Here is a 27,189-nt window from a genome sequence, read left to right on the forward strand (position 1 = left end):
CCTCAGCCCCTCTCACACTGAAGCCATACACAGATCAGTCATCCAAGGTGTCTCCACACATCTTTCCACAGGGAATCCAGGCTAATGGAGGATGTGCTCTTGACTTGAGATGAGTTACTGATCTCCTCCCTCTGGTGACCAGCAATAGGACATGAGGGAATGGAATAAAGCTGAGTCAGGATAAGTTCAGACGGGACATTATGAAAAGATTCTTCACTGAGAGGGTGGTCAGTCACTGGAACAGGCTCCCCAAGGAACTGGTCATGGCACCGACCCCTTCAAGAGTTCACGGAGCATCTGGACGATGTTCTTAGTCATACAGTTCAGTTTTAGGTAGTCCTGAGAGAAGCAGTCCTGTCCTCTCCACCCCACAGGTGGGACTCCTCTATGATTTTTCTGTTTCCGACCCTCCAATGGCGCAAAGAATGAAATTAGCTGACCTTGGTTGTTACAGCAATAAATACAAGCAAGAGCCTCTCCGCACACCATTCCTTGGCATGAAGCACAAACATTGGTCTTATTACCCTGAGAACAAGCAGTTTTCTCCACAATATGCCATTAATTTCAGCGAGTTAGAAGAGGCCTAACTAAGATGTAAAATTACTGAACAGAAATTTGGTTCTGTTTTACCTCAAACAGGGACAGATTTACCCCCAAGCACTGGTGAAGATGCGGTGGCAGCCTTTACTTCCAGGGTGCACTTGAGACCAAAGAAATTCCCATCTCAGCAACACCCACCACCTACTCCCGTGTCACACCTGGGGCTGGGAACAGGGCAGAGCTTGCCCCCTGCGTCCTCTCCAACCCCACAGCCCTGGAATTCCCTCTCTAAATATGCACGGAGACAACACATCCAAATGAAGAAATCTGGAGATAAAAAGAGAGAAGATAAACAACCTTTCTTTCTCCGTCACGCGCGTGGCTGGGAGAACGCTAGATACACATTTCGCAGTAGGAGACCGCTGTTTGCACATTCATAAAAACCTCTTTTTTTTTTTTGTTGTTGGTTTTTCTTTTGGAAGTGAAGCCCGTCTTTAGTATTACACTAAGGAAAAAAGGGGGAAAGGCAGTAAAGGGAGCATGCCAGTTCTTTGAAATCCAAGAAAGCATTTCCAAGAATTGAAAAGCTGCCCTTGAATCCTTTGCAGAACACACAGACTCATCCCTCAAAGGAAACAGCTGGCTTTGAGGGACTAAACCCATCCAGAATAAACAAGAGGTCCCCAGCCAGAAGTTCTCCTCAAAGCAAAGCCTACACATAGACACGCTGTTGTCACGGGTAAAGATGTTTCAAGTCCAATAGCGAGGAAATCGTTCCTTTAGTCTAGACACTTGAGAGACTCTCACAGAAAGGTAACTCCTGTTCATCTGAGCTTAACAACATGAATTTTTTAATGACAAGGGTTCTCCCTCACAATCGAGGATTTGTGTATAATGTAAACAACCAACGCACTGTTTCCACTTTTAAGAAGTCATAAAGATCTTTTTCTTTTCTTCTTATGGGAAAAGGGCTTTTCCTCACCTCTTAGACTGCCAAGCACATCCTTTCCATCGACAAAGGCAGACTTGACTTTGTTAGAAACAGATGATGTTGGAAATCACAAACCAGGAAAGAAAATTCCACCCTTCTTTTCCCTTGGCATTAGAACATTCCACAAATTCCTCCACTTTACCAGCAGAAATACCTTTAATTAGCTCTCCTGGAGATTTCAGACCACGTCTGACTTCCTTTCAATACTGGAAAGGTTCCTCAGCTATCGTTCCAGAAGCTGTGCTAGCCAGGGAGGAGTCTTGAAAATCCTTTATTTACTCATTTATTTATTTTTCCTTTTAATTGCAGAGCTGTCTCAAAGACATCCACCTCTCAATATTCTTGAAGAGCTCCTTGGAAAAAAGTCAAAAACCAAACCCAGCACCAGGCTCCTCAGTTTGTAATTCAGAAGAAACAGAAGCTCTATTGCAGAATGTCTTCTCCACAAAAGGAGGGAGGGGGTAAAACTAAGGCATAAAAACCTTAAAGGCTATTTTAATCTTAAATTATTCAGCTTGGTCGAACAGCAGTCACTCCATTGGAATGTAGGCTTGTACTCAACAACGGTTTATGGTTTCTAAAATAAATGTCAGGACATCGTAACACATCAGTGCTAGATCTTTACTATGGAGTACCTGCACATTCAACAGTCACTGACCCAGTTTAACAAAATAAAAAAAACCCCACATCTGTTAAAAGAATGAAGTTTAACACCAACTCATCATATTCTTCTTTATTAGGAAAGCAGAACAATACAAAAATCCCATTAGTTTAAAAAAAAATCCAATTAAATGTGGATAAAAGAAAACTAAAAATTAAGGCAAGCCTCAAGTAGCTGCTACTTTCCTGTTCTTTTGATCCACCTTCAATTATAAATGACATATTTTTGCTTAAAATAAGGATATGCAACTCTCAAACCGAACTCAGCGCTGAATTTCTTACAGGGACTGTAAATTTTGGATCCTTAAAGCCCACAACCACAGGTATTTCTGAGCTGGAGAAACCCGAGATGTAATCTCTGCTTTTGTTTTTTTCAAGTTTCTACATACTTCTTTGGAAAGATAACCTCGATTTTAAGTACCGTATAAAGAATCCTAGACATCCATCCACAGTAGAGGCTTGCAAGGTTAAAAACATACCGAGGCTCACTTCTTCTACCCTTGTACCAAGTAATACACTTTATGAAACGAATCAATAATGTTAGATATCTATCAAACCACTGTACTTCAGCCAGGGAGCAAAGAAGTTTCAAGTGGCACTGAAAAAAATCTTATTCCACTTAAAATATGTGTATGTTATTGATGATCATGATTCCCATTGTTGTACCTCTAATCTGCCCATTCACCAAGTTATCCCTAAACACTAAACGTGAGCGTATTAAATTGACAAGAGACAGATTTTCTGATCAGCACCAATGAAAATCCTGGAATTTCACAGGTCTGTGACCACTGTCACAAGATCTACTCCGCTCAGGAATGCTCTTATGTCTTATCACACGCAGCCATGCTCAAAAATAAACAGTAGAAAGGAAAACATTCTAAACTCTTTAGCCTTTTTTTAGTTTTCTCTTGCAAACTTAATAGTGGGCAGGAGGAGACAACAGGTCTCTCTAACTCTGACAACTCTGTGTCCCTTCAGCAGATTGGAACTGTGTCTTTGCAGTGGAATTTGAGGCACCGTGCAGAGATTGGAAGGAACGAGCAGATGGGAACCTGCTTCTACAGCAAGAACCTCTCAGAAGAAAACAACCCCACACACCACCTACCACCACGCAAGATTCCGCTCCAGGAGGATAATTAAAAAACAAGCAAACCACAAAGTTTTCAAAGCATTTGACATGTTGAATTGAGCTTCACTGCAGTTTAAATACCACACCACCTCAAAAATTTAAAGAGTAAGAGCAGCAAATAGTAAGTAAAGGCCTCGGCATTAGAGAGAATGTTTGTTTCACAATAAACACTGTTTTTTCAAACAAACGTACGTTTCCATATACCTATAAGATTACAGATGCTTATTCTTTAAAAAATCCCAACCGTTGGGTTTTTTTGCACGGACTAACTGAAGGACCACACTGTACACACCCAAGCAGCAGGTGACTACCAGGATGGCAGCGAGGGCCAGACAATGGGACTTACTGGGCGAAGAAAGGATTCTTCAGCTCAGTTCCCTCATACTTTGGAGGAATGAGTTTTCAAACAAGACTTTTTTTTTTTTAAGAAAAGTCATGTACAAATTACATTTAAACATTTTAAATATGTTCATACACACACCTTACATTTAAACATGTAATTATTTTTTTTTTAAACATGAAAAATCATTTAATGTCACCATCCCTGCCATGAAGTGTCACTCAGGCTTTTGGGGAGCATGACGTGGTAGAAGTCAGCTGACATACATCAGTAGTGGTATCTACACTGAGAACCACTGCTCTAAATTTCAAATTTCTAGTATGCAAAAATGCCTCACATCTTTAAGATAATACACAATCACAAATCAGGGGGTTTTGTTCTCAAGGGAAACTGATACCACCTAAAGCTTTTTCTGAATCTACTCAAAATATACAACCGATAAAGATTCTTTTAAAATAAACCACAGAACTTGTGTGTGTGTTTGCTTTCAGACCTTCTTCCTCTCACTCTTTGAGCATGAAGTTAACACTTAATCTAAAGATGGCAAAAGAATGTTAAAAACAGACTTACTCGGACATCGGTAGCATCTCCATGGCGGATAATGCTGGCCCACGTTGTCGGTTCACTGCTGTTTTCAAAGTAGTGAAAAACCTTTAAGACTCGTTCCATGGCCCCCGGGGAACGCTCCATCCCAGTACTGAGGTGGGTCTTTCCACTTGAACTTGGTGTATGATTCAAGTTTGGATCAAGGTAAGCTGCTGCCATGGTTTTGCTAGATGCTAGGTATCTGTCATATTCTAGGGAAGAGAAACAAAAAAATAAATTCATTTTAGTTATATCTGCATCTTACACCGATTCATACAAAGCATTTACCAGAGATCAATAAAGATTTATTTTTAAGGGACATTTAGTTACCTTTTTTGGAGTCCCCTCCTAAAATAATTAAACATCTACAACCATAAAAACCAGCCCAGATGACTACCAGAGAAATTGCAAGCCCCTTGGAGCAAGTGATCCCAATTTTTAACAACACAATCATTAACAAAATCGTTATCTTTGGCAAGACTTCTCCCTCTTGTTCCTCAATGACTTAACACAGGCCTTTGCCAAAGCCTTCAAGATGGAATAGTGCCTTCCAGTTTAACAGGAGTTCCCATCCCTAAAATCCGCCAAGTCTGGACTTGCAACAAGCCTCTGAAGATCAGCACGGGGAAACCCTGACAGCCCAGTCACCCAACTGGAGGCTTCCCACTAGGAAACCACACACCAGCACCAGGTTCTCCTGTTTAAGGCCAAGACATTGTCACATCACTCATTTTGTGCTGTTTTGAGAAGTGGCGTCACTCAAAACCATCCAGAGCTAAATTCATTTTTTGCCAAGGAACCATTAAGAACCCTACTGTCCTTCCTCTCATTAAGTACTAAATAAGTGGCCAAGTTTTATCATCGATCAGCCCAGTTTCCAAGTGATTTCCAAGAACGGTGGCAAAAGGCACACACCATGGTATGAGTCTGCATCTCAAAGAAAAAAGAGCAAAAAATTGCCTCTTGGCTACTGCCGCAAATTAATCAGCCACAAGCAGATGGTGTCTGAGAAATCAGTGCAAGAGAAGAGAAAAAGAGCAAACAAAACCTCCTCCCTCGCCTGACATGCTCCCCAGCATCATTCCAGTCTGCTGGCTGGAAAGAGCAAAGAACTGCAGGGCTTTGCTCCAGGGCTTGGACAAGTGCACCGAGATTTGTGTACCTCCTCCTCCCAGCGAGCAGCCAGGAGGGAGACAGTTTTGGAAATCTGGAGATGTTAAAAATAAAATAAACTTGATCTTTTTGGCATAGAACGCCTTTCTGGTAGTAAAGCTGGCCTGCGCCAAGGGGGTGGAGGAGAGGGAAGCTGCTGCAGGCAGCACTGCTACTGAGGGCCTGAGCCTTCAGTTACTTCACTGTGAGGCAGAAGATAAACCCAGAGCACCCATAATGTCTGGCTGCCCCTCAAGAGAGCTTCAGCCACCAATCTGCCACCTGCCATGGGGCTCTGCTGACTTCAATCCACCACAGTGCTCTGCTGACCTCAACCTGCCACCCGCCACGGTGCTCCACCGACCTCAACCTGCCACCCGCCACGGTGCTCCACCAACCTCAACCTGCCACCCACCACAATGCTCTGCCCACCTTCCTGACAACCACTTGAGGAAATTATTAGGAAAAAAGACAAAAAGGTGATTTACACCACAGCTGCCTGAAGTACCTCACTGTAGACATTAGACAAGCACAGAGGAACACCGGTAGAAGCAGCTGGTGGTCATGGGCAGGGTGGGAAGGCCTCCCCTCCAGAAGCAGCTACCCAAAACACCATGAGCTCAGCTAACAGGAATCCAGAGCCTCCAATATCAAGGCCTGAAATCTTCATACTGTAGATAACAACATTTGCTAGAGGCTAAAACAGGACTTGAAGTCTAACACAAGGATCTGAAGCATCTACATAATTCAGGCCCAGAAGATAAAGAGGATTCGAACAGCCCAGCTGTGCAGCGTGCCTTTACCTCTTGAATAAACCCTTGAATTGTATTCATCACTAAAACTGGCAGTCCTAGGTCAGACAAAAGGCCTCTAATGTCCTGCCCTCAGGGAAGATGGTAAGAGTAGGCCAAGGAGACACTTCTCCCCTTCCCCCAGTGCCTGAGCCTTGAGGGACTTCCCCACCTGCCAAGTTGAGTTTAGTTTCAATCCCCATCTGAAAATCCAAGAAACCATTACACCCTTTGTACCTTGCTCTATTTTCTCTTCTCTGGAAATAAATACTAATGTACTAAGCCAACTTTAGGCCCACGTTAAAACTCTTCCTCCTGTCCACCCTAAACCAACAGATGCAGACCCAAAAATGCCAGGAACCCCTCAGCCACATTACTCTTGACCTACCCTCATCAGCTTGAGAGCTGTTCTCATAGAAAGCTTGATTTGAAGCTGAAGCTGAAGCAGGTAAAAAATTTCCCCAAGCCAACATGACCGTACACACTCCTAACTGCAGGGCTCCTCTTCTACAAGGTTAAAGTACCGTCATGAAACTCCGAATGGCCACAGGGTGAGGAATTTCATCAGGACAAATTTGTGCAGATGAAGCCCTTCAGTAGCGCCACTGCCAGGAGTGAAACGCCGTTTCAGAACAACCTGCCCCACCTCAAAGTCACCAGTGAAAACGCAAAACTTCTCTTCAAGCTTATGTACACAAATGGCAGGAAAAATTGCTACAAACCAAAGACCAGGTTACCCAGAGAAGCTGTGGCTGCCCCATCCCTGGAGGGGTTCAAGGCCAGGCTGGATGGGGCTTGGAGCAACCTGATCTGGTGGGAGGTGTCCTGTCCAGGGCAGGGGGGTTGGAACCAGATTACCTTTACGTCCTTTCCAACCCAAACCACTCTACCATTCTATGAAATAAGTAATTTTTTTAGTAAAGGAGAACTAAAAGAAAGCCTGCTTTAATATTAATTTGCCGTATTCCACCCACTTAACATAAACATTCATCAAGTTTCATTTGGCAGAAAAAGAACAGGGAGAAAAGCTACAGGAAAATATGAAAACAAGCGTTAAGAAGACATCTGACCAGACTTAATATGGACAATCTACACCCCTTGGGAGCAGCAAACAGCGAAGCGATGAGAGACATCAGTGTCTACCTACAGAAGTGCTCTCAGGCAGCGTTATTTCAATGGGCAGGCAAAACACTATTACAATTTTTTCATATACATCACATTGAGCTTAAAATTTTGGAATCAAACATGGGACTGACTGTACAGGGTATTGTCAGCTTTCACAGGTTTTATGGGACAGAGGTTTTTAAAGGTAAAACAACCTCCTAGGCAAAAATCAGAAAAGCAGTTTTCCTTAAGAATTTGATCTTTTTGGGGTTCTTTACAACTTTTGAAAAAAAATAAAATCCCACTGCTTTCTTTATGAGGTACCAAAAGAGCAATAAATTTGATAGCTCAAGTTATAGAAACACAACCCATGTCTCTGGTTATGGACCTATTAACATTCCCATTAAAACCAGCTCCTGGGTTTGAGTTTATAATGGGACTGTAAAACCCTGCCCCAGGCCAAAGCTTTGTAAAACAGAGCTGCCTGCCATGCAAGGACAGTTAAACAACTATTTTACAAGATCTGCTCGGTTGTTTTAAGATACGAAGAAAGCTAAAATTACATGACCAGGGTGCCTACTTGGGTTCTCCTAAATTAAAACCAGACTGGTGTGTAATCCTGCCATTACAGACCCCAGTTTAGAACAGCAGCTTTAGTCCTCTGTGGATTAAACAGACAAGCAGTATGTGACTATGGAGCAGAAACAAGCTACAGTCAATTAAAAGAAGGTAGATTTAGAGTAGATATAAGGAAGAAATCTTTCACTCTGAGGGTGGTGAGACACTGGCCCAGGTTCCCAGAAAAACTGTGGATGCCCCGTCCCCGTCAAGGTCAGGTTGGACGGGACTTTGAGCAACCTGCTCCCTGTCCCTGAAGGCTAATGGTGTTAAATCAAGTCTGGTCAAACTTGTTTGTCCACAAAGTTGTGTGCCAGCTGCCCCTTTGAGTTAAGTCCATTGTTCTCCAAATGTTCACGATCTACAACCACCACTAACACTTCTTAGTACTGTACAGGCTTATTCTAAGCTTGGGGAGCACAGTGCAGGACACCAAACCTGGCCTCCTGATATTTAGCAGCTCTTGTTACCAAACTATGATGTGTGTTATTTCAAATAGACAATTTGCTCCGCTGTGGTGGAGTAGCCAAGGTTTAGGAAAGTATTAGAACTGTTAAAACTGTTAAATGAGATTAAAAGATAAAGCTTTAAAAAAAAAACAACCAACAATCAAACCACCAAAACCACCAGCACTGCGCTTCACAGCTTCTCAAGTGAATTACAAGAAGCCCCATTGACCTTTTTTGTGCTCCTTTCCTTCTTCATAAAATTGAGTTTTGAGTATCTGCCATTTTCACCACTTAGGTACTAGTTGCATTAGGAAAGTATAATAGAAGTGGGTTTATTTTCTCAAAAAAAACCCCCACAAAATGATGAGATAACTAACTGAATCCTTCTACAATTCTGTTTTCAAGTCATTTGTTGCTCAACGTGACTCTTGCTGACGCCTCTTACCAGCACGGCTATTCCCGATACTTGCCAGCTACATCAGGAACAGTCAGTATTACGACTTTCAGTACAAACAGTCAAAGTTCAAAGTCACATTTACCTACCGGCTCCGAATACTTAGAAACTAAATCATTTCCACTAATGAGAGTCAAAAAATCATTTAAAAAAAAGTAACTAAAAGTTGATTAGTAAACTGATAGAAAAGTTAAAATATTCTCCCAAAGGAAATCTGTTCAATGCCAATGTCTTCAAGATTGGCAGTTTGATAACCTATCACTGGCTGATGTTCAACAACACAGGGTTAACAAGTCCACGTGACAAGGAGTCAAGTTGTAATTATTCACACGGTGACTTCCATGTTGCCCTTCACAGGTATGATGAAGTTTTAAAACTTTGCCCAACCTCCATATTCTGATCCCTATCTCAGGATTGACGGCATCGACATCTATGAAATAGTGCCCCTTCTGGGTTGCATTTCCACAAAATAACTTGGCACATCTCAATTCAAACCTATAAAAGTCCATACAAATCTATAAAAAAATAAAAAGAACCTAGTAAAAATGCAATAAAAAAAAAATCAGGGTTCATTTCTTCCTTCGGGTCCTGGTGTAAAAATTCTACAAGATGTAATAACTTCAATATTTAAAAGTATTTTAAAAGAAATAAAAGCTTCTAGGTTCCTTGCACCTGCAATAAACAGTGCTGCTTTACCAGAGTGACTGGCTGGAAAGCAGCTTTGCAGAGAAGGACCTCGAAGGAGATGGAGATCTTGGTGGACAAGTCAACCACGAGCCAGCAACGTGCAGCAGAGAACCAGCCTCCTGGGTCATTAGGCAGAGCATGGCCACCAGGTCCAGGGAGGTGGGCCTTCCCTTTACTCAGCACTGGTGAGGAGCGTCGGCAGCACTGGGCCCAGTACAAGAGACACACGGACATAATGGACACAGTCCCATGAAGGACCCACAAGACAATTTGGGGATTTGAGCATCTGTCATACAAGGAAAGGCTAAGAGAGCTGGGGTGGCTTGACCTGAAGAAGAGAAGGCTCAGGAGGATTTTACTGATGTGATTAAATACCAGAAAAGACTGAGCCAGACTGTTCCCAGTGATGCCCAGTGAGGACAGGAGGCAAAGGGCACTAAGTGACAAAAGAGGAATTCCTATTTAAGAGAAAGCTTTTCGGGTGGGTGAGCACTGCAAGAGGTTACCCAGAGAGGTTGTGGAGTCTCCATCCATGAAGACATTCAAAACAAAACTGGACACAGCCCTGAATAACCTGCTCTGAGCAAGGGACTCGGACCAAACCATCTCCACAGGTCCCTTCCAACCTCAGCGATTTTGGGACTCGGTGATTAAGAATTTCATTCACAGTCTAAATTCCTTAGAATTATCCAAAATGCATCTCCCATCAGATGCAAAATATCTCATGAATTTCAAGCTCAATCCCTTTTCCCAGCTCACATGAAATCCTGCCGTAGCTCACCTTGCAAATATTAACTTGTCTATCTCAGCCTCACAGAAAGTTAAGGATGTTATGTACAATTTTAACTATCTTCCCCGTGACAAAGCTTGTATTTTCAAGAGTCTGTGTCAGGAGTCAGCACATTGCTGACTTTGGGGATGCCTTGTCCTGAAACAGATGTATATATATACACATACATATACATACATGTATTTATCATAAGATCACAGAATCACAGAATATTCTAGATTGGAAGGGACCTTAAAGATCTTGTCCAACTGTCAATCTAATTTTGACAAAAATAAACACCCACACAACAAACAAAAAGCAACACCATCACTAAACCGTATCTCCCAGCACTACATCAACCCGTCTTTTGAACATCTCCAGGGATGGTGCCTCAACCACCTTTCCAGGCAGCCCATTCCAATGGCTGAGAACCCTTTCGGTGAAAAATTTTTTCCTAAGATCTGGTCCCAACTCTTGCTGTTGGACATAAAGTGCACGACTCACAAAAACCCTTCTTAGCAACACTTAAAATACACATTTCTTCTAAGAAAACAGTCATAGTGTATTCATAGAATGGTTTGGGTTGGAAGGGACCTTCAAGATCCAACCCCCCTGCCCTGGGCAGGGACACCTCCCACCAGACCAGGTTGCTCCAAGCCCCATCCAGCCTGGCCTTGAACCCCTCCAGGGATGGGGCAGCCACAGCTTCTCTGGGCAACATATTCCAGTGTCTCACCACCTTCGCAGTAAACTCCACCAACTCCATGCTGATGGGCACAAGGCACGGTTGAACGCTGGGAGTGCCTGGTTATAGCAACAGTCCCACTCCTGGGAGACCAGACAGAACGGATGGGTAGAAAAGGCAAAGTGGTCAAAGCCACAGCCTCAGAACACACGTGTCACAGGAAAGCAGCAGCATGCAAGAAGTGTGCAACAAGGTTTTGTGTGTTTATCTGATGTTAACGTCTCGTTACACATTGAAGGACGTAGACCTAATCACGAAATGTTGAGAAAACCATTACGTTTGTGATTTCAAATTAGGGACAAACATAGAGAAGAGAATCATCATCACTTTTGCTTTCAGAAAGTGTCGATAATTTCAGCTATTTCCGTAAGTCACATTGGAAGTGTGTCCATTTATCTCCTACTGAGGTTATTTTTCTTGTTCTCTTTTTTTTCCCAGCAAATGCTGATGTTCAAAAGCAAAAGAAAAAAGCAGTAATCTTTCATTCCACGTTAAACACCTTCAAGTATATTCACTCCTCTTGGTAATACTTGCTATGACTCCATCCAAAAATGCATTTATTTCTCTTGCTGCCCCTTCTCTGATCCCCTCCTGGTCACTCTTTCCCCACTCCTCCGGATATATTTGTATTTTTAAGCACATCATTTGCAGTCAAAAGCATTTATCAAGGCCCCCAGGTCAAAGTATAAAGCAGCTCGGTCAGCCACATTAAAACAATTTAAGAATTCAGTTTATAATATCTAGTTCAGTCTAAATTGACACACCGAACACTTCACTGTATCGATATGAAATGGAAAAACAGGGTGGTACCAACAACTTCTCTGATTATCTTTTCCCCCCAGGGAATATTGCCTAAACAGTTACTAACTCCATGTCTCAATAAAGTTCAAGACAGGAATATACAGGGTTTTTTTTTCTTTTGCCGAGTTAGGTATTTCAGAAATACACTAGAAAATCCACATGGAAAGAAAATAGAAACCGAAGTCAGACCAAGTTTAGCAATGCAAGTTGCCAAGATGGGAAAATTTATTTCCATTATATCAATGTTTTAGGAGATTAAACATTCAGGAGAACATGGAGGAGGAATTCAGAGACAGAATGAACTATAAGACCCACACGAACCAAAGCAGTACGATAATTTTGGGCCTCTTAAACACACGGCAAGCCTATCTCAGCAGAAATCAATTAATAAATATATGTATCACCCGAACTAATTAAAACAAGGGCATATTCCATGTACAGCTGCTACTGATGGGGGTGTTCTAAGGACACGGAGGTCCCTTTTGCTCAGTGCTGCAGAAGCAGCAGCCCGTTACCTGGGCAGCTCCGCACCTTGGGATGGAGAGCGAGGTTTCAGAGCACTGACAAGCAGCTGAACTCCTCCTCCTGTCAAGCAGCAATTTAAATTTACCAAGACATCTTGCACTCTGTCCATCCCATGACATCCAAAGCAGTCCTCATTCTCCTCACCAAGAATCCCACGGGATTAAGTCCTGACATACCTTAAACACTCAGTTTAACCCAATTTTATTGTTAACATTGCGTAATCTGCGCTACCAGCAATTCCTTCCGGAGTTGGCACCAATTTCTATTTTTAATGTTAACAAATTTAATAACGAGGAAACATCAGTTGTGCTGGGAATAGAAGAAAAAAAAAAATCAATGTCTGTATATGCTTTAATTAGAACAAGGTACCCAGCTAGACACTTACTTCATTTCTCAGGTTCTCTGAACCTTTGGTGTGCTCCCTTGGCACAACTGAAATCCAAGTAAACACTAATCTTCTGCTGCTGATCTTCTGAATTTCTCTAACAAGTTGTAGAGATATTATTTTTTATTATTATTATTTTAAATACCATCCCTGGAGGTATTTAAAAGATGGGCAAACGTAGTGCTTAAGAGCATGGTTTAGTGATCAGAGTTAGGTTGATGGTTGGACTAGATGATCTGACAGGTCCCTTCCAACCTAGATAATTTTATGATTCTATAGTAGTGCAGTTTTCTTTAAGAAGGCACTACAGAATCATGGAATCATGGAATGCTTTGGGTTGGAAGTGACCCTAAAGATCATCTAGTTCCAACCCTCTTGCCATGGACAGGGACACCTCCCACTAGACCAGGCTGCTAGACCAGAAGTGAGTAAATAGGAATTCTGTATTTTTAAAATAAAGGTTAAAATAAAAATCTATCTATTTTGAAGTTGCACCACCAGTTGGGAGCAGCTCCACCTGTGGACACTAAAACAAGAGCGTGAAGTAAGCCCTAGGAATTCAAGTAATCTTTTTTTGCTCTATGGAGGCCCTGCAGAGCACCAACTCTTCTTCTGAACAGCTTTAGAAGTAAATCGAAGCAGTGAGAGTTTCCTGGCTTTCCAAAATAGTGAAAACTAATTAGAATTAGTGATAACGCAAGTGTGGTTCTCAAATTAAAAACTAGAAGTGCCTGAAATTAGAAGCAGCTAAGGAAAGTGGCTACCATTTGACTTTAAACCTGCCTCTTCCAGTTTTACGTTACTGAATGATTATATCTTCCCAGCCCTATATTTCAAAACATTCAACCTCATAGGCTTTAAATTTTTGATCCCCTTTAATACAGTTTCAACCGTGTTTGTGTTACCCCGGGTTTTCCTGAAAACCAGAAGCACAGATCAGATAAAAAGTACTGAAGGACCCAAGAGGAACAGAGCACGTTGTTGTGTCGCAGGACAATGGCCAATTACCAAATTCAATGACCTGTAAAAAGTCGTGCTTAAGCCTATTCTGGCTCAAGTGCTTCCCAAAGCCAGTAATTACAGCCTCTGGTACAACGGTAGAAATGAAGAATAACGCCATTCTTATTCAAATGACTGAGTGGAAGTTCAGTGTAGGCTGACCATAATAATTCTCCTAATCGCAAACCTTTTGAGATGATGCTCCCGAGTATTTCCAAACAAACATAATACAATAAAATAAATTCTAAAATAACAGTTATTTCCATAGTTGTGGTTGTTGGAACAATATGTCTCCTGCATCCTCACATGAGATCCTGAAGAGCAGAGTTAATCTTGATATTCCCATGAACCCCCCTTAGGAGTCAGAACTCTTGGCACTTCAAGACCCTGTGCCATGTTTGAGGACCTAAACGCCAGCCACATCATTCTTGAGCTAGACATTAATTTCTCCTAAAGTTTCCATCTACTGCACCCAAAGACAGAAGAGTAAGCAGAATTAGCTTAATTAGTTAAGGAACAGAAGCAGTACTTTCTCAAATTTGGCATTAGGCAAGACAAAGGCATAACGCCTGGCGAGAAGTCAGTTGGTGGTCTCCAGGATTCACATGCCAACATAGGCACAAATCCAAGCCTCTGCTATGATGACTAGTCAGTCTCAGTCCTCTGGTGAAGCCCAGCTAGGAGCGAACAGATAAACACTGTATGGCCCATTTCAAGATTTTTATTTAAAAAAAATAAAAAATAAAAAAATAAAAATTCCACAAAACCCCCCAACAAAACTTAATAGAGCCTTAAGAAGTCAATTTAAAACACTTAATCCATTCAAAAGAGTACCTCAGGGCCCTCTCCAGACTTCTGGAGCCAATACCAATGATTCCACTTTGCTTTGTGGCAAAATAAGATTTATGGATTCCCTATCAGCAATTTCAATTTAAGTGCATCCTCTTGACATGCTGCGAAGGGCTGAATCTCAGCCCAGGACCTCTGCCCCTTCACTCATGATCTCCACTCCAGCTGGAATTCACCCTTAGACATAGTCCCTGTCCCCACAAAACCAGGACTGCTGCCTTGTGCACTGCACAGCTACTGGGAGGGACATCTTTTTAATACCCATGGATACTACAGATTCCAGTGGGTTTTTCCAGTGGATGCTCCATTAAGTCTTTCACTAGAACCATTAACACTGAAAAACTCTGAAGACCCAAATCATCCAAGGAAACACTCCTGGCCCTCACCAAAGGGATTTTTAAATGCTTTACCTCTAATCTACTAACACAGGGCTACTGAACCTTCCTTGAGTTTACATTAATTAGATTAAAGAAGTATTTTTGACATACTAGAGGTCCTGAGGTTCAACATTTGCATTGCACTGAGAAGTAAGGAATTCACTGTCACTTCGGCAACTTGAAAAGGACATAAAGTGAGTTTGAGTGGGGATTTCCTCAACATTCAGTAAATGGGGACATAAAACAGACAAGTGCTTACCAAACAACTGATTTTAGAAAACCTATTTTTTTTCTATAACCATCTCCAATGTGTATGTCAGATCAGTAAGACTTAGATTTGCATGAGACACAAGCCATCAGAAAGGTTAAGAGTTCCGAGTTGAACTGTAATAGCTGCACTTAAACCCTTCTATTTCTAACTGAGTCACTATTTCCAAAAGTTTTTAAACAAGGGGGGGGGGGGCGGGGGGAAGCCATTCTTAGACTAGGTATTAACCAGCTGAAATACATTTACTTTAGGGCTTCATTCAACAAAGTTCTTTGAAAGAGAAATTTAATACTTCAAAGGATAAAATATTGGTCTGTGGTAGAAAAATTAATTGGAATCCAGAAGAGAGGGGTTCAACCCCCTACAGCAAAATGAATTTTGTTACAATTCATAGAAACATAGAATTGCCTTGGTTGGAAGGGACCTTTCAGATCATCTAGTCCAACCATGAACCTAACACTGACAAAAACCATCACTAAACCATGTCTCTAAACACTGTGTCTACCCATCTTTTAAATACCTCCAGGGATGGTGACCCAAGCACTTTCCTGGGCAGCCATCGTTTTTGTCACCTCAAATTGTGGACCAAACCATGCAGGAACATCAAGAAGAGTTGATCATGGATTGTGTGGCGCTGTTTTCTTCTCTCCTCTGCCCTCCCACGATAGTGGGCATCAAAACTCTGCTGTGCTTTGCGATGAGTGGTCAATAAATACAACCCAGCCTTTGCCACAACCAGCTTCAGCCTCTTCCATTAAATCAGTTTGTGTTACTTCATCTAGTCCATCTCATCCCACCTGAACAAATCCTGATATTTATTAGTTATTGCCAGTTATCAAATTTCAAACAACTTGGAACAGGGTCAGAAATATCAGGTTGCTGCACATTTTGGAAAAAAACAGTAGTGTGTGCTGTCCCTCATCACGCCAGGGTACCAAAGGACACAAGGCATGACTGGTGGAACTTCTTTGTGGTCAAGAAACTAGGGTAAATCCGGAAAAATCAAGCAGATTTCACTTCCTCCACAAGAATTTATTGCATCTTTTTATAATATATTTGATCATGAGTAGCCATTAAGAAGACTCATAAAGATGAAATTTACTTTATCGTGCCTTTTTATTCTATTCAATTATTTCTCTGGAAACAATAAATCAATTCACCACCACATCGTAGTGAGGAAATATCCAATTTGTGTACAAATTCTGACCATTTGCAGAAACAGCAGGTGGTAATAAATTAAGTTGATGTTACACAAACACGACATCTCCACAAGCCAACAGCACACCCAGAGCTGTCAATGCAATCTTCCCATAATGCCCTATTAGTACATCCAGAAATATTAATCTGGGGGGCTACTTAAACATAGCTTTTTCTTAAAATTTTTTTTTTTTAAAGCCTGAATTTTACTTCAGGCTGAAAATACAACTTAGTACAAAAGGATCTGGTAATTAAGACACCTGTGCACATGAGCTTCAGGAAGCAAAGTGTTTGTACATATTTGCAATCTGTGCTCTTAATGTGTTTTAATTTTATAATAAGTATTTCCTAGAAGTTAGAGAGGAAATACACACATTTCCGCAGAAAACCAGACCCCTGTTCCGTTGTGGTATGTTTTTTTAAAAAAAAAACAGAATTGAAAATGGCCCATCACTCATGCAATATTTTCAGAGGTTTTTATAAAACATCAAATACTTTCTTGTTCAAGTTCTCATGTAGAGTTTAACGTCCAAATATCATTAAGGGAATTTAAATCTGCTTTCTCAGATCTGGCTCTGTACGAAGCTACAGCCAACAGAACTGATATACGATTATTTCTGAAGAATATATTTGTATAGAGGTTTGAGTTAATTTTTCAAAGGCAAGTAAGTTGTCACCACAGGCTGCTGAACCCACTTAATACAACCAATTTGTTCTTGCTGCTGCCAAAGCTGTGGAGTTTCCTACCCTTTTCCTCCCTGCCAAGCATTTTTCCCCAACTATACAGCCCTCCTGCTGCTGCTTAAACAGTTTTTGAGCCGCTTTTACTTATTAAGACAGAAGAAATCAGTCCAGGCTTCTTTTTTTCTGGTTTTGGTAGGGATTTAGTTTTGCTTTGTTTGGGTTTTTTCGAAGGGAGGTTCACTTAAATGAGGTGAAGTGGCTCAGAAAAGCTCAAAAAAGCCCTGGAAGCAGCACAAAGTAAACAGTAGAAGCACATGGCCAGTAAGAGGGAGGAGGAGGCTTCTCATTTTGGGCAGCTTCGCGCCAGCGTGTCGGCTCATTTCTCTTCTTGGACCACATCTTGGTTGGGGGGGAGAGAAATAAATACATCCACGGGAGAGAGAAACCATCTTCCTCTGCGCTCACCAAAGGGTTGGAGAAGTGAATGAGTTCCGTGTTGGTGAAATTGCTTTTTTTGCAGTACAGTTTCAACTTAAACCCCTTTTTTTTCTCCCCTTCTTCTTTTAAAGCCATTTATGAGCTCTTAGCTGGTACCCAGATATGTTTGACCAACTAATTGGGCAGATTTGAAAGAGAGACTAAGAATAATTAACAGTAATATACTGAGATGACACAGAAAAATAGCCCAAAAGTGTCAGTGTGGACAGAAGAAGGAACAAACACAATGATAGGACAGGGAGGAGCTGTGGAGAAAATCAAGTCACCTCCAAGGCAGAGTGACTGAACTTTTAGGGCGTTCAGCAACTGGTTCAAAAATTTTAAGGCAGGTTCCTGGCTTAAATAACATTCACCTTCCAGTGCCTCACCTGCCTCACCAGGGAGGACTTGCTGATCCACCAAGCTCCTGTGTGCATCTCCTAAATCTCCTGGGCTGCCCAGGGAAGTGGTTGAGGCACCATCCCAGGAGGTATCTAAAAGATGGGTTGACATAGTGCTTAGTGACATGGTTTCATGATGGTTTTTTATCAAGAGTCAGATTGATGGTTGGACGAGATGGTCTTAAAGGTCCCTTCCAACCTAGACAATTGTATGATTCTAAATAATAAAGACGAGCGGTTCTTTAGATCACCAAGAGACCCACGTCATCTCTCCTCCTTACCCTGTACACTAAATAAAAAAAGAATTTATTGGTCACACCCTAATCATGAAAAACAGTGTTTCCAGTAATGGCTTTGCTGAACTTACAAGTTTTGTTTCTGTAACACTTATAGCTGCTCTAGTATCCAGTGCTCTTCTGAGATACAACTATAAAATAAAAATATTCCATCTAATGCTATGTTTTGCAACAGGCACTTTGAAGGTATTATGAAATGTCTGTGAAGGCAGAATAACAAGGTCCAGAAAATCTATTTGGGAAATACTGAACAGATTCACAAAAGCATGTCCAAAGTTCCTCTCTCTAGAAACTTTCACTATTAAAAATTGAGGCATCTCCTGACTTGCACTAGAGCAGGTTCATCATTTGATGCACCATTACCGATGAAGTTCTTAATTCCAGTAATTTGGACAGGGGCAGAAGGTGATGAAATTCCTGGGAACAGGACAGAGAAGGTTGGTTTGCACCTGATACAGGGCGGGACAGTGATGAGCACCTGTAGTTTGCATGAAAATCAGCAATCAACCTGTAATTTGCATGAAAACCAACAAAGCATCTGATACTTCACTATCACAGCACCATCTGTGCATCTTCAGCCAGGGATCAGGATTTAAAGAGGTGGCAAAAGGACATTACCTGATAAAAGTAACTTTTTGGGTAGAGGCTATTTGAACACATAATCAAACAAGTGACTCGGACTAGATGTAAAGGAAAAAGGTTAATTTGAAATAAACCTGGCACAGTCAATGGCCACACACACACCCCTAACCTCAAATTATTCTCCACCATTTCATAAGTGTCAAAGTATGGTTTAAAGATGCTCGGCATTTATCCGAGATGCGATTCCACAACATTTTAATCAGATGCAGAATATTCCACCGAGCAAATGAAGGGAGTTTCATAGACAGCAGGTATTCAAAGAGGAAAAACTCGTTTAAAATGCAGCTATATACTTATGTCAAAGACAACGCTTCTCAAATGATGGACACCAAAAAGAGGTGATCAGAGAAGCAAAGGGCAAAAAAGCAGAGCTTATCAGGCTTCGAGAACATCCTCGTTCCACCTGGAGACTGTGGCACTGGGACATCACACCCCAGGCAGCCTGGTGGAACCCTCTGGGAGATGCAGTGCCAACATTCCTTCCACACAAGGGTAAAACTTGAGAAATTAAGAGTTAAGAAGATCTGCTCCAAAAGAAGTAAGCTACAAATTATTTTCACACTCCAGAAGGAAATTAATTTTCCCACTTTAAGGAGTAAATAGAAGAATACTTGACTAATACAAAGACGAGTGCAGAGCAGCAGATTTGATGCGACTGTGGTTTACTCTACCCCTTCAGGTTTAAAAAAAAGAAAGAAAAAGACCAGTCCCCCCTAAACAAACCCCCCAGAGCCACCATCTTTCACTTTCTGCATTTAGGAAGTTTTAGAAAGAGCAAATTCTAAAAAAGAAACCTTCAGGAATAGATACTGGCAGGTTTCTTCCCTGCAGAAGCAGCAGCAGCAGAGCCTACCCCCATTTACTCATTTTAACTGTCCCCTACCACGCTCCTCCTTGAAGGAACATTTCTTCATTTGAGTTAAGGTTTCTAAGGCCAACTCAAACTGTGGAAGATGCTCCTCACCCCCAGTCTATGCCGTATATTTTACCTAGACAACCGAAGATTCTTCATTGTTTTAATTGACCAAAAGAAACTCGCAGCTCAAAGATTTGAGAGATGAAGACAACTGAGACCCAAACTACACAAACACTTGTTTCAGTTTCTGGTTACTTCACATTTATGATGCATAAGGTTATTTGTTAAAAACCCCTCTTACCCATTTTCCCTTGCACGTAGCAATTCAGTCATTTTAACAGTATTTAAAAGGAGAGGACTTTAAGAACATTATCTTTTTTTTAAAACTTTTTCACTGGGGTGTCTACCTTCGATTGTTAAATTTTCTGTCATCTACAAAACACTTCATATAAAAAAAAAAAAAAGTCTGAAGTTAGAACGATGCTTCTATATATCAGATAAATGTCCAGAAAAAAAATAATCTAATACTAATACTTTATTCCTCATTTTCCAGATGTAGGATGCAATTTTAGAACTGAATTTGTTCTGAGTTTAATTTTAAAAAGAGTTACATTGCTTCACAGCATATATTCCACCTTCAACTTACTGATTTACCTTCTATAATGCATTTAACAAAGGTATATACCAATATAAGGTATTTACAAAGAAATTCTTTTGGGTAGAGTTTGTCAATTCTCCCAGGACATCTTGCAGGAGAGGCTTAAGTTTCTTGCTTTAATAGAACAAAATTAAGATTAAAGAGAGATATAACAAGTTACTTTGGGAATATTCCTAAGAACATGTTGTTTTGACAGCAAGCTCTGAACTCGTAAATCGAGTTATTATAACATTTATATAATCTACTCTTACATGCTAAACAAAACAGTTCCCAGCGATAAAACAAACAACATCCCTGTGGCCTGCAAGGAGCAAGAGGAAAAGGGAAGGAACACAAAGAAGTAGCGATCAAAGCCAGAAATAATAGTCCATCTGAAAATCTAGTGCCAAATTACACTGTACCACCAATGTCAAAGAAAAAATATGCCATAATTAACAAATCAACAACCTGAAGCGTTCAGGAGCCACCCTTCTTCTGTATGGCCTTAATTTTGCAGAACGATGACCGTACCTATGGCCATACCATGACATGCAGAGAGCAATAGGCAGCATTTACCTGGACTTATGCAAAGTGTTTGACACTGCCCCACACAACATCCTGATCTATAAATTGGAAAGGCATGGATTTGATGGATGGACCACTTGGTGGGTCAGGAACTTGCTGGATGGCTGCACTCAACAGCTCAATACCCAAGTGGAAGCCAGTGAGTGATGAGTGGTGTTCCTCAGGGGTCAGTGCTGGGACCAGTGCTGTTTCACATCTTTGTCAGTGACATGGACAGCAGGACTGAGTGCACCCACAGCAAGTTTGCTGATGACACTAAGCTGTGAGGAGCGGTGAACACACTGGAGGGAAGGGATGCCAACCAGAGGGATCTGGACAGGCTTGAGAGGTGAGTCCGTGCCAACCTCATGAAGTTCAACCAAGCCAAGTGCATAGTCCTGCACCTGGGTCATGGCAACCATGGCAATGACTCCCAGCCCAGAAAGTCAACCACAACGTGGGCTGCATCAAAAGCAGCGTGGCCAGCAGGGCGAGGGAGGGGATTCTGCCCCTCTGCTCTGGTGCCCCCGCACCTGGAGGTCTGCATCCAGCTCTGGAGTCCTCAGCACAAGAAGGACACGGACCTGTTGGAGCAGGTCCAGAGGAGGCCCCGAAGATGATCCGAGGGCTGGAGCACCTCTGCTGTGAGGACAGGCTGAGAGAGTTGGGGTTGTTCAGCCTGGAGAAGAGAACGCTCTAGGGAGACCTTAGAGCCCCTTCTACTACCTGAAGAGGGCCCACAGGAAACATGGGGAGGGACTCTTTAACAGGGGGTGTAGCAATAGCAAGAGGGAAAATAGTTTTAAACTGAGAGGGGAAATTTTGATTAGAAATCAGGAAGAAATTCTTTCCTGTGAGGGTGGTGAGACACTGGAACAGGTTGCCCAGAGAAGCTGTGGATGCCCCATCCCTGGAGGGGTTCAAGGCCAGGCTGGATGGGGCTTGGAGCAACCTGGTCTGGTGGGAGGTGTCCCTGCCCATGGCAGGAGGGTTGGAACTAGATGAAATTTAAGGTCCCTTTCAATCCAGACCATCCTGTGATTCTATGATTTCCAGGAGAGGAGCAGATTCAAACAGGGAAGTATAGCTACGGAAGCACTGGAATACGTACGTGCAGATGGATAAGGAAGAAGCGTTCAACCCCTGAAAAGACCTGGCCCTGTAAAAAACTGCACAGTGGGTCACAAAGGACACATTTTATGAGCAGTTTTATTGCATTACAGCAGGCTGCCTGGCCTTGGAAGAACAGGAGGGTAACAGCTTACGGCCCATCCACTGCCTGCGCCGAGAAACAGTTTTCCCATCGGAGAAAAGAAACGAGACAGTATTTTAATTTCCATCACCAACAGAACTGAAGCAATATTCATAATTTGAGTGCAGACTGGATACAAAGAGTGAGGAAAGTCTAATAAAAAGAAGCAAAAATATTCCCTCCAAGAATTTTATGGTAATAAGTTACCAAAAGTTATAGATGAACTCCTGCTTCAAATGATTATTCCAGGGCTGAAGCATCACATACACCACAGAGACAGAAACAAAACTAAAATTCATGGTAATTGTCACATCCTCTGTCCAGGTTCCATCCAGACTAGTGAAAGGGAAGGGCTCCCACTCCCCCAGTACAGTGTTAGTCAAAAGAACTGAAGTTTACACAACTTCTTGTTTATCTTCCTATCACTGAGCAGGAAAATGCTTACAGCACCAGTGAGTGATTCTTTTTAAAAAAGCAATAAAATAAATCATTAGAGCCCATCAACAGCTTGCGTGGATCCACAAACACAGGCTGTGGGCAAGCACACTTAACAGCCAAGGAAAACCATTTTAAGTTGAGGTTTGGTTTTCCACCTCCCGTCTGCCCTCTTGTTTTTACATCTCCAAATATAGCATGAACACACTGAACTTCTCCGAATTGCCTACGACCGTGCTGAAGACAGACAGAAGAGATTTAAGTGCAACTTTCAAAATTGGCTTAATTTCTCATTCTCCTGAAGATGCACAAGCCCTCAGGGCTACGCAGACCCACAGAGAAAATTAAGAGACTGAATGTAAATATCCTTAAGTTAATATTTTGGGAATTTCTGAACGGTAAGCACCTTCTATATTCATAAATATGTACCCAGGTACGATCCCATCTTATAATCAATTTTAAATACATAGCTTCCGAGTTTTCCCCCTTTTGGATGAACTTTACGAGTTCCTGAGACTCTTAAGCCCATCCTGGTTTATTTTATTGTGGCTGAACTGTGATTTTAACATTAAAAAAATCAAAGTGGAGATAAAGCTAGATTAAACAGAAATGAGTATCTGCCATTTATGACATCCAGCACTTAAAGGATGCTGGTGTCTAATGCCACAGCATGACAGAAGCACTTAACTACACCTTTTTCTCTTTCCTCCCCTTTCTTTACAGCACCTGTCATGTTTTTCTTTAAACTGTTGAACTAGTGCCCTACAAGAAGCACTGAGCAGATGCTTATTCACGGATTTGACAGAGTTGGAAGGAACCTCTAGAGATCATCTAGTCCAACTCCCCTGCTAAGCAGGATTGCCCAGAGCACGTTCCTACTCACCATTGCTCTGTGCTACAATATCAACTTTCTCATATCTGCTGCTACTTTCCAGTCAATGTTCAGCAACTAAAACTATTTTCTACTTAGCATCTAACCAGAAAACATAAAAATAAAGTTTTATCGGTTAAAAAAGTATTTCTTTTATATAGCAGTTCTTCTTAGCATGTATTTTTGCTGAGCAACGTGGTTGTTAACTAGAGTAGAGGAACAAGACAGATGTAGCTAGATGAAATCTTGGGAGTACAACAAAATAAGTATCAGAGACAGTAAAACCACAGAAGTAGTATTAAATTAACAGAGTAAAACATTCTAAAGAGCTGCACTGTACTTACAGAAACACTAAATATACCTTATTCCCCTCTTTCCTCTCTCGTAGAAAGTTTTGCTACAAAGGGCTTGATAGAGGAGCAAAGAGATTCCAGAATTTCATTTTAGCAAAAACAGTAAGAACTTGATATTTAAAATGATGTTTAGATCTGCAAACTTGGCCCGTGAAGCATCGTGCCTGACACTCCTGGCCAATGCAGGTCACACACCTTGTTTCAGTGCAATCAGATCAGTGTGACCCAAAACCAGCAACAGGTGTGTTCAATATCAGATCAAGCCAGAACCTACACAACTCCCAAAATTAGTCTGGAAGAAAAAATAAGCAACAGATGTGTTCCTATCCAAGTACTGATTGTCTTGTATCAATTTATGTTGTTTTATGTACTATACATATAGTAAAATTTTCTATTATATACTATATAAAAGAGTGTGCGTGTGTATATATATAAAAAATATAAACGTAAAAGCAATGTGGCTGAAGGAACTTAGCAAAAGTGTGAAGGTGCAAATCCCTCATTTCAAGGGCAGAACAGGAACACTGCAATGACGTTCTCCTCCCTTTGTGTAAGAAAACAAGCATTAAGTCCTCCCATTATACCTAAAGCAAAAAAACCTTAATATTAGAAAGCACAGACTTAGAAACAAATACAAAAAAAAAAGCCTACCCTCTGCTAAACCCTACAGTTAATTGATAAAACATTAACAGGCTGAGCTGACAGGCACCCTGTTATCTGCCCATCCCACCCCGTGCTCACAACAGCCCAACAGGTCAGGGTGCAAATCACCCATTGCTTTGCCACTTGCATGATAAGAGGGGAGATTTAGATGAGATATCAGGAAGAAATTCTTTCCTGTGAGGTGTTGAGGTTGCCCAGAGAAGCTGTGGCTGCCCCATCCCTGGAGGGGTTCAAGCCCAGGCTGGATGGGGCTTGGAGCAACCTGGTCTGGTGGGAGGTGTCCCTGCCCAGGGCAGGGGGGTTGGAACTAAATGGTCTTGAAGGTCCCTTCCAACCCAAATTCTACGATACCAGCAGTGTACCAGTTAGCTCCACACTGCCAACACCCTTGGGTGAAGACCAGATACATAACTCCCATCTGAGGGGTACCTTTTCCCTCTGGTAATGGGTACCTACAGCACACATTTGCGTCCATTTTGGTACAGGTACAGCTATAGACAACCATAAATCAGAGACCTTTTAATACAGCCTTTTAATTCTGCCAGGATGACTCGAGACCGTTGCAATCAAACACCTGAATGGACAAAAAGCTGCTGTTCAAGCCGACCGGCAACGCAAGTTCTCGTCCAGGAATCAGCCGTTGGGATCACATTGAAAAGGTTCCTCTAAAGGATCTTTGTTGCAATTCTTCAGTTTATCTTGAGCAACCATCATGTCACAGACCAGACAAAACCCCCTTTGAGTTGAACACACTTGGATTTCAGGAATAGGATTCCTTCTAGTATCTCCCCATAACAGCAAGGACCACAGATCATTGCAGAGTCACAAACCCAACAGCAAAAAGCCTACCAGTAGAGCTTAAATCTTATTGCCCCTTATCTTCAGAAGCCAGCTGAGAAGCATCAGGAAAATATCCAGTTCCTTACCATCCTTCTCCTTAAAAATAAAGATTTGACAGGACTGCAGCCCATCAACCCTGCAGCTACTTGTGATGAAAAAGTTCTTTGCCACAATAACTTTTATACACTTCTTAAAGGAGAAAGCTCAACCAGTATGGGAATCCATAACCAAATACAGCAAAAAGTAATTAGTGTAGCTTTCTCAAGAAGCAGTATTGTCTATAGGAACAAAAGTCAGGTTTTACAATTTTGAAGACAATTTTAAGAGGAATTGGCTTAGGCCAAATTCTTACTGATATTAGAAAAAAAGCATGCAATGAAAAGAAGGCACTACCACTCTTCAATCCTTAGTCAGACAACCCCAGGGTATTGCATACTATAAAGAACATGACTGTGAAGATGATCTGAAGGTGGTGAGACACTGGCCCATGTTGCCCAGAGAAGCTGTGGCTGCCCCATCCCTGGAGGGGTTCAAGGCCAGGCTGGATGGGGCTTGGAGCAACCTGGTCTGGTGGGAGGTGTCCCTGCCCAGGGCAGGGGGTTGGAACTGGATGATCTTCAAGGTCCCTTCCAACCCAAACCATTCTATGATAGAACACCCTCTACAGCCCTTCGCTGAAGAGTTTGCAGTTGCTGGGAGCAGTTGCACCAAGTCATGGCAGAACTGAAGGTCACACACTGATTTTCTTCCTGTACTTACTCAAGACAAGGAGACTTAAGGCCATGGAAAAAGCTTTTTCCTTAGAAATTTCCTCAATAAAGCAAGGGACAATAGTTAATTGGCAGATTGAGTCCAATTTAAGTAAAAAACAACAAACCAAACCCTTAGTGTTTAGTTTTATGGATCTCAAACAATTGCCAGGGGAAACATTATTTCAGAAAGTAGTGACGGTGCTTGGGAAAAATAATAAGTAATCTCTCTTCAAACAAAGAAATAAACCCGGGTTATCAAATGAAAAAAAACTGAGTTTGCTTATAATGATTTACAATTATTTTAGATAAAATGACTCAGCAGGATTAAATTCATTCAATATCAGAAGAGGAAAATCCAACTCTCTCCCAGTATGCCAGCACAGAAAGTGTCAGGGAAGTGCTGAGCAACCACCAGTTTAACTCCAAAATCTCAGTGAACCCCATCCTTTACCACCCTCTCATGAAAAACTGGCATCATTAATTCTCAACCTGGATTCAACAGCAGATATTGCAATAATTGCAACAATCTCTTTGAAGATGATGAAATCTTCACGAATGCTACAATATTTTGATAACTGCCATAAGCAAAACCATTTAGGATGTACTGTACTTTGTAAATGTTCTATTAAAACAAGCCTAAGACACTTCCTTATGTCTGTCTTTTGTTTGCTGCACTATAGAACTCAGGAGCTTGTAGGGGCTTGCCCACTGAAATGTCATAGTGTGTATTCATTTCAGATGTCTCCAGTTTTTAATAGATTACCGTGACCAACTCCATACCCGGTCATGAATTAAAGATACTAGTGAGGGCGTTTTTTAGACTAACAATTAATTAAAATTACGTGCTCTTTGCTGACAAATCAATTTTTTTTTATTTTTTTTTTTTCTTCAAGAGATTAATTTGCAACTCTCCTCTTTAAACAACACTTCAGCAAGTGGAAGGCTTGAGGAAAGGCTGAGAGAGCTGGGACTCTTGAGCCTGGAGAAGAGAAGGCTGAGGGGAGACCTTATCAACGCTTACAGGTATCTAAAGGGTGGGTTGAAGGAGGAT

At 41.6% G+C, this 27,189-nt stretch overlaps 1 protein-coding gene across 9 annotated transcripts in view; it reads right to left on the minus strand.

Moving 5' to 3' along the window:
- PTK2 (protein tyrosine kinase 2) overlaps nucleotides 1–27,189 on the minus strand; it is a 182,783-nt gene that overhangs the window by 106,349 nt on the left and 49,245 nt on the right. For all 9 annotated transcript variants that reach the window (XM_014965332.1, XM_014965325.1, XM_014965324.1 and 6 more), the window contains one exon: nucleotides 4,231–4,457. In XM_014965332.1, the coding sequence (XP_014820818.1) occupies nucleotides 4,231–4,425 (195 nt within the window). In that variant the 5' untranslated portion in view covers nucleotides 4,426–4,457. The remainder of the gene's footprint in view (nucleotides 1–4,230; nucleotides 4,458–27,189) is intronic.

The sequence above is a fragment of the Calidris pugnax genome, unplaced genomic scaffold (assembly GCF_001431845.1).
Source record: "Calidris pugnax isolate Ruff unplaced genomic scaffold, ASM143184v1 scaffold41, whole genome shotgun sequence".
In the NCBI taxonomy this organism is placed as follows: domain Eukaryota; kingdom Metazoa; phylum Chordata; class Aves; order Charadriiformes; family Scolopacidae; genus Calidris; species Calidris pugnax.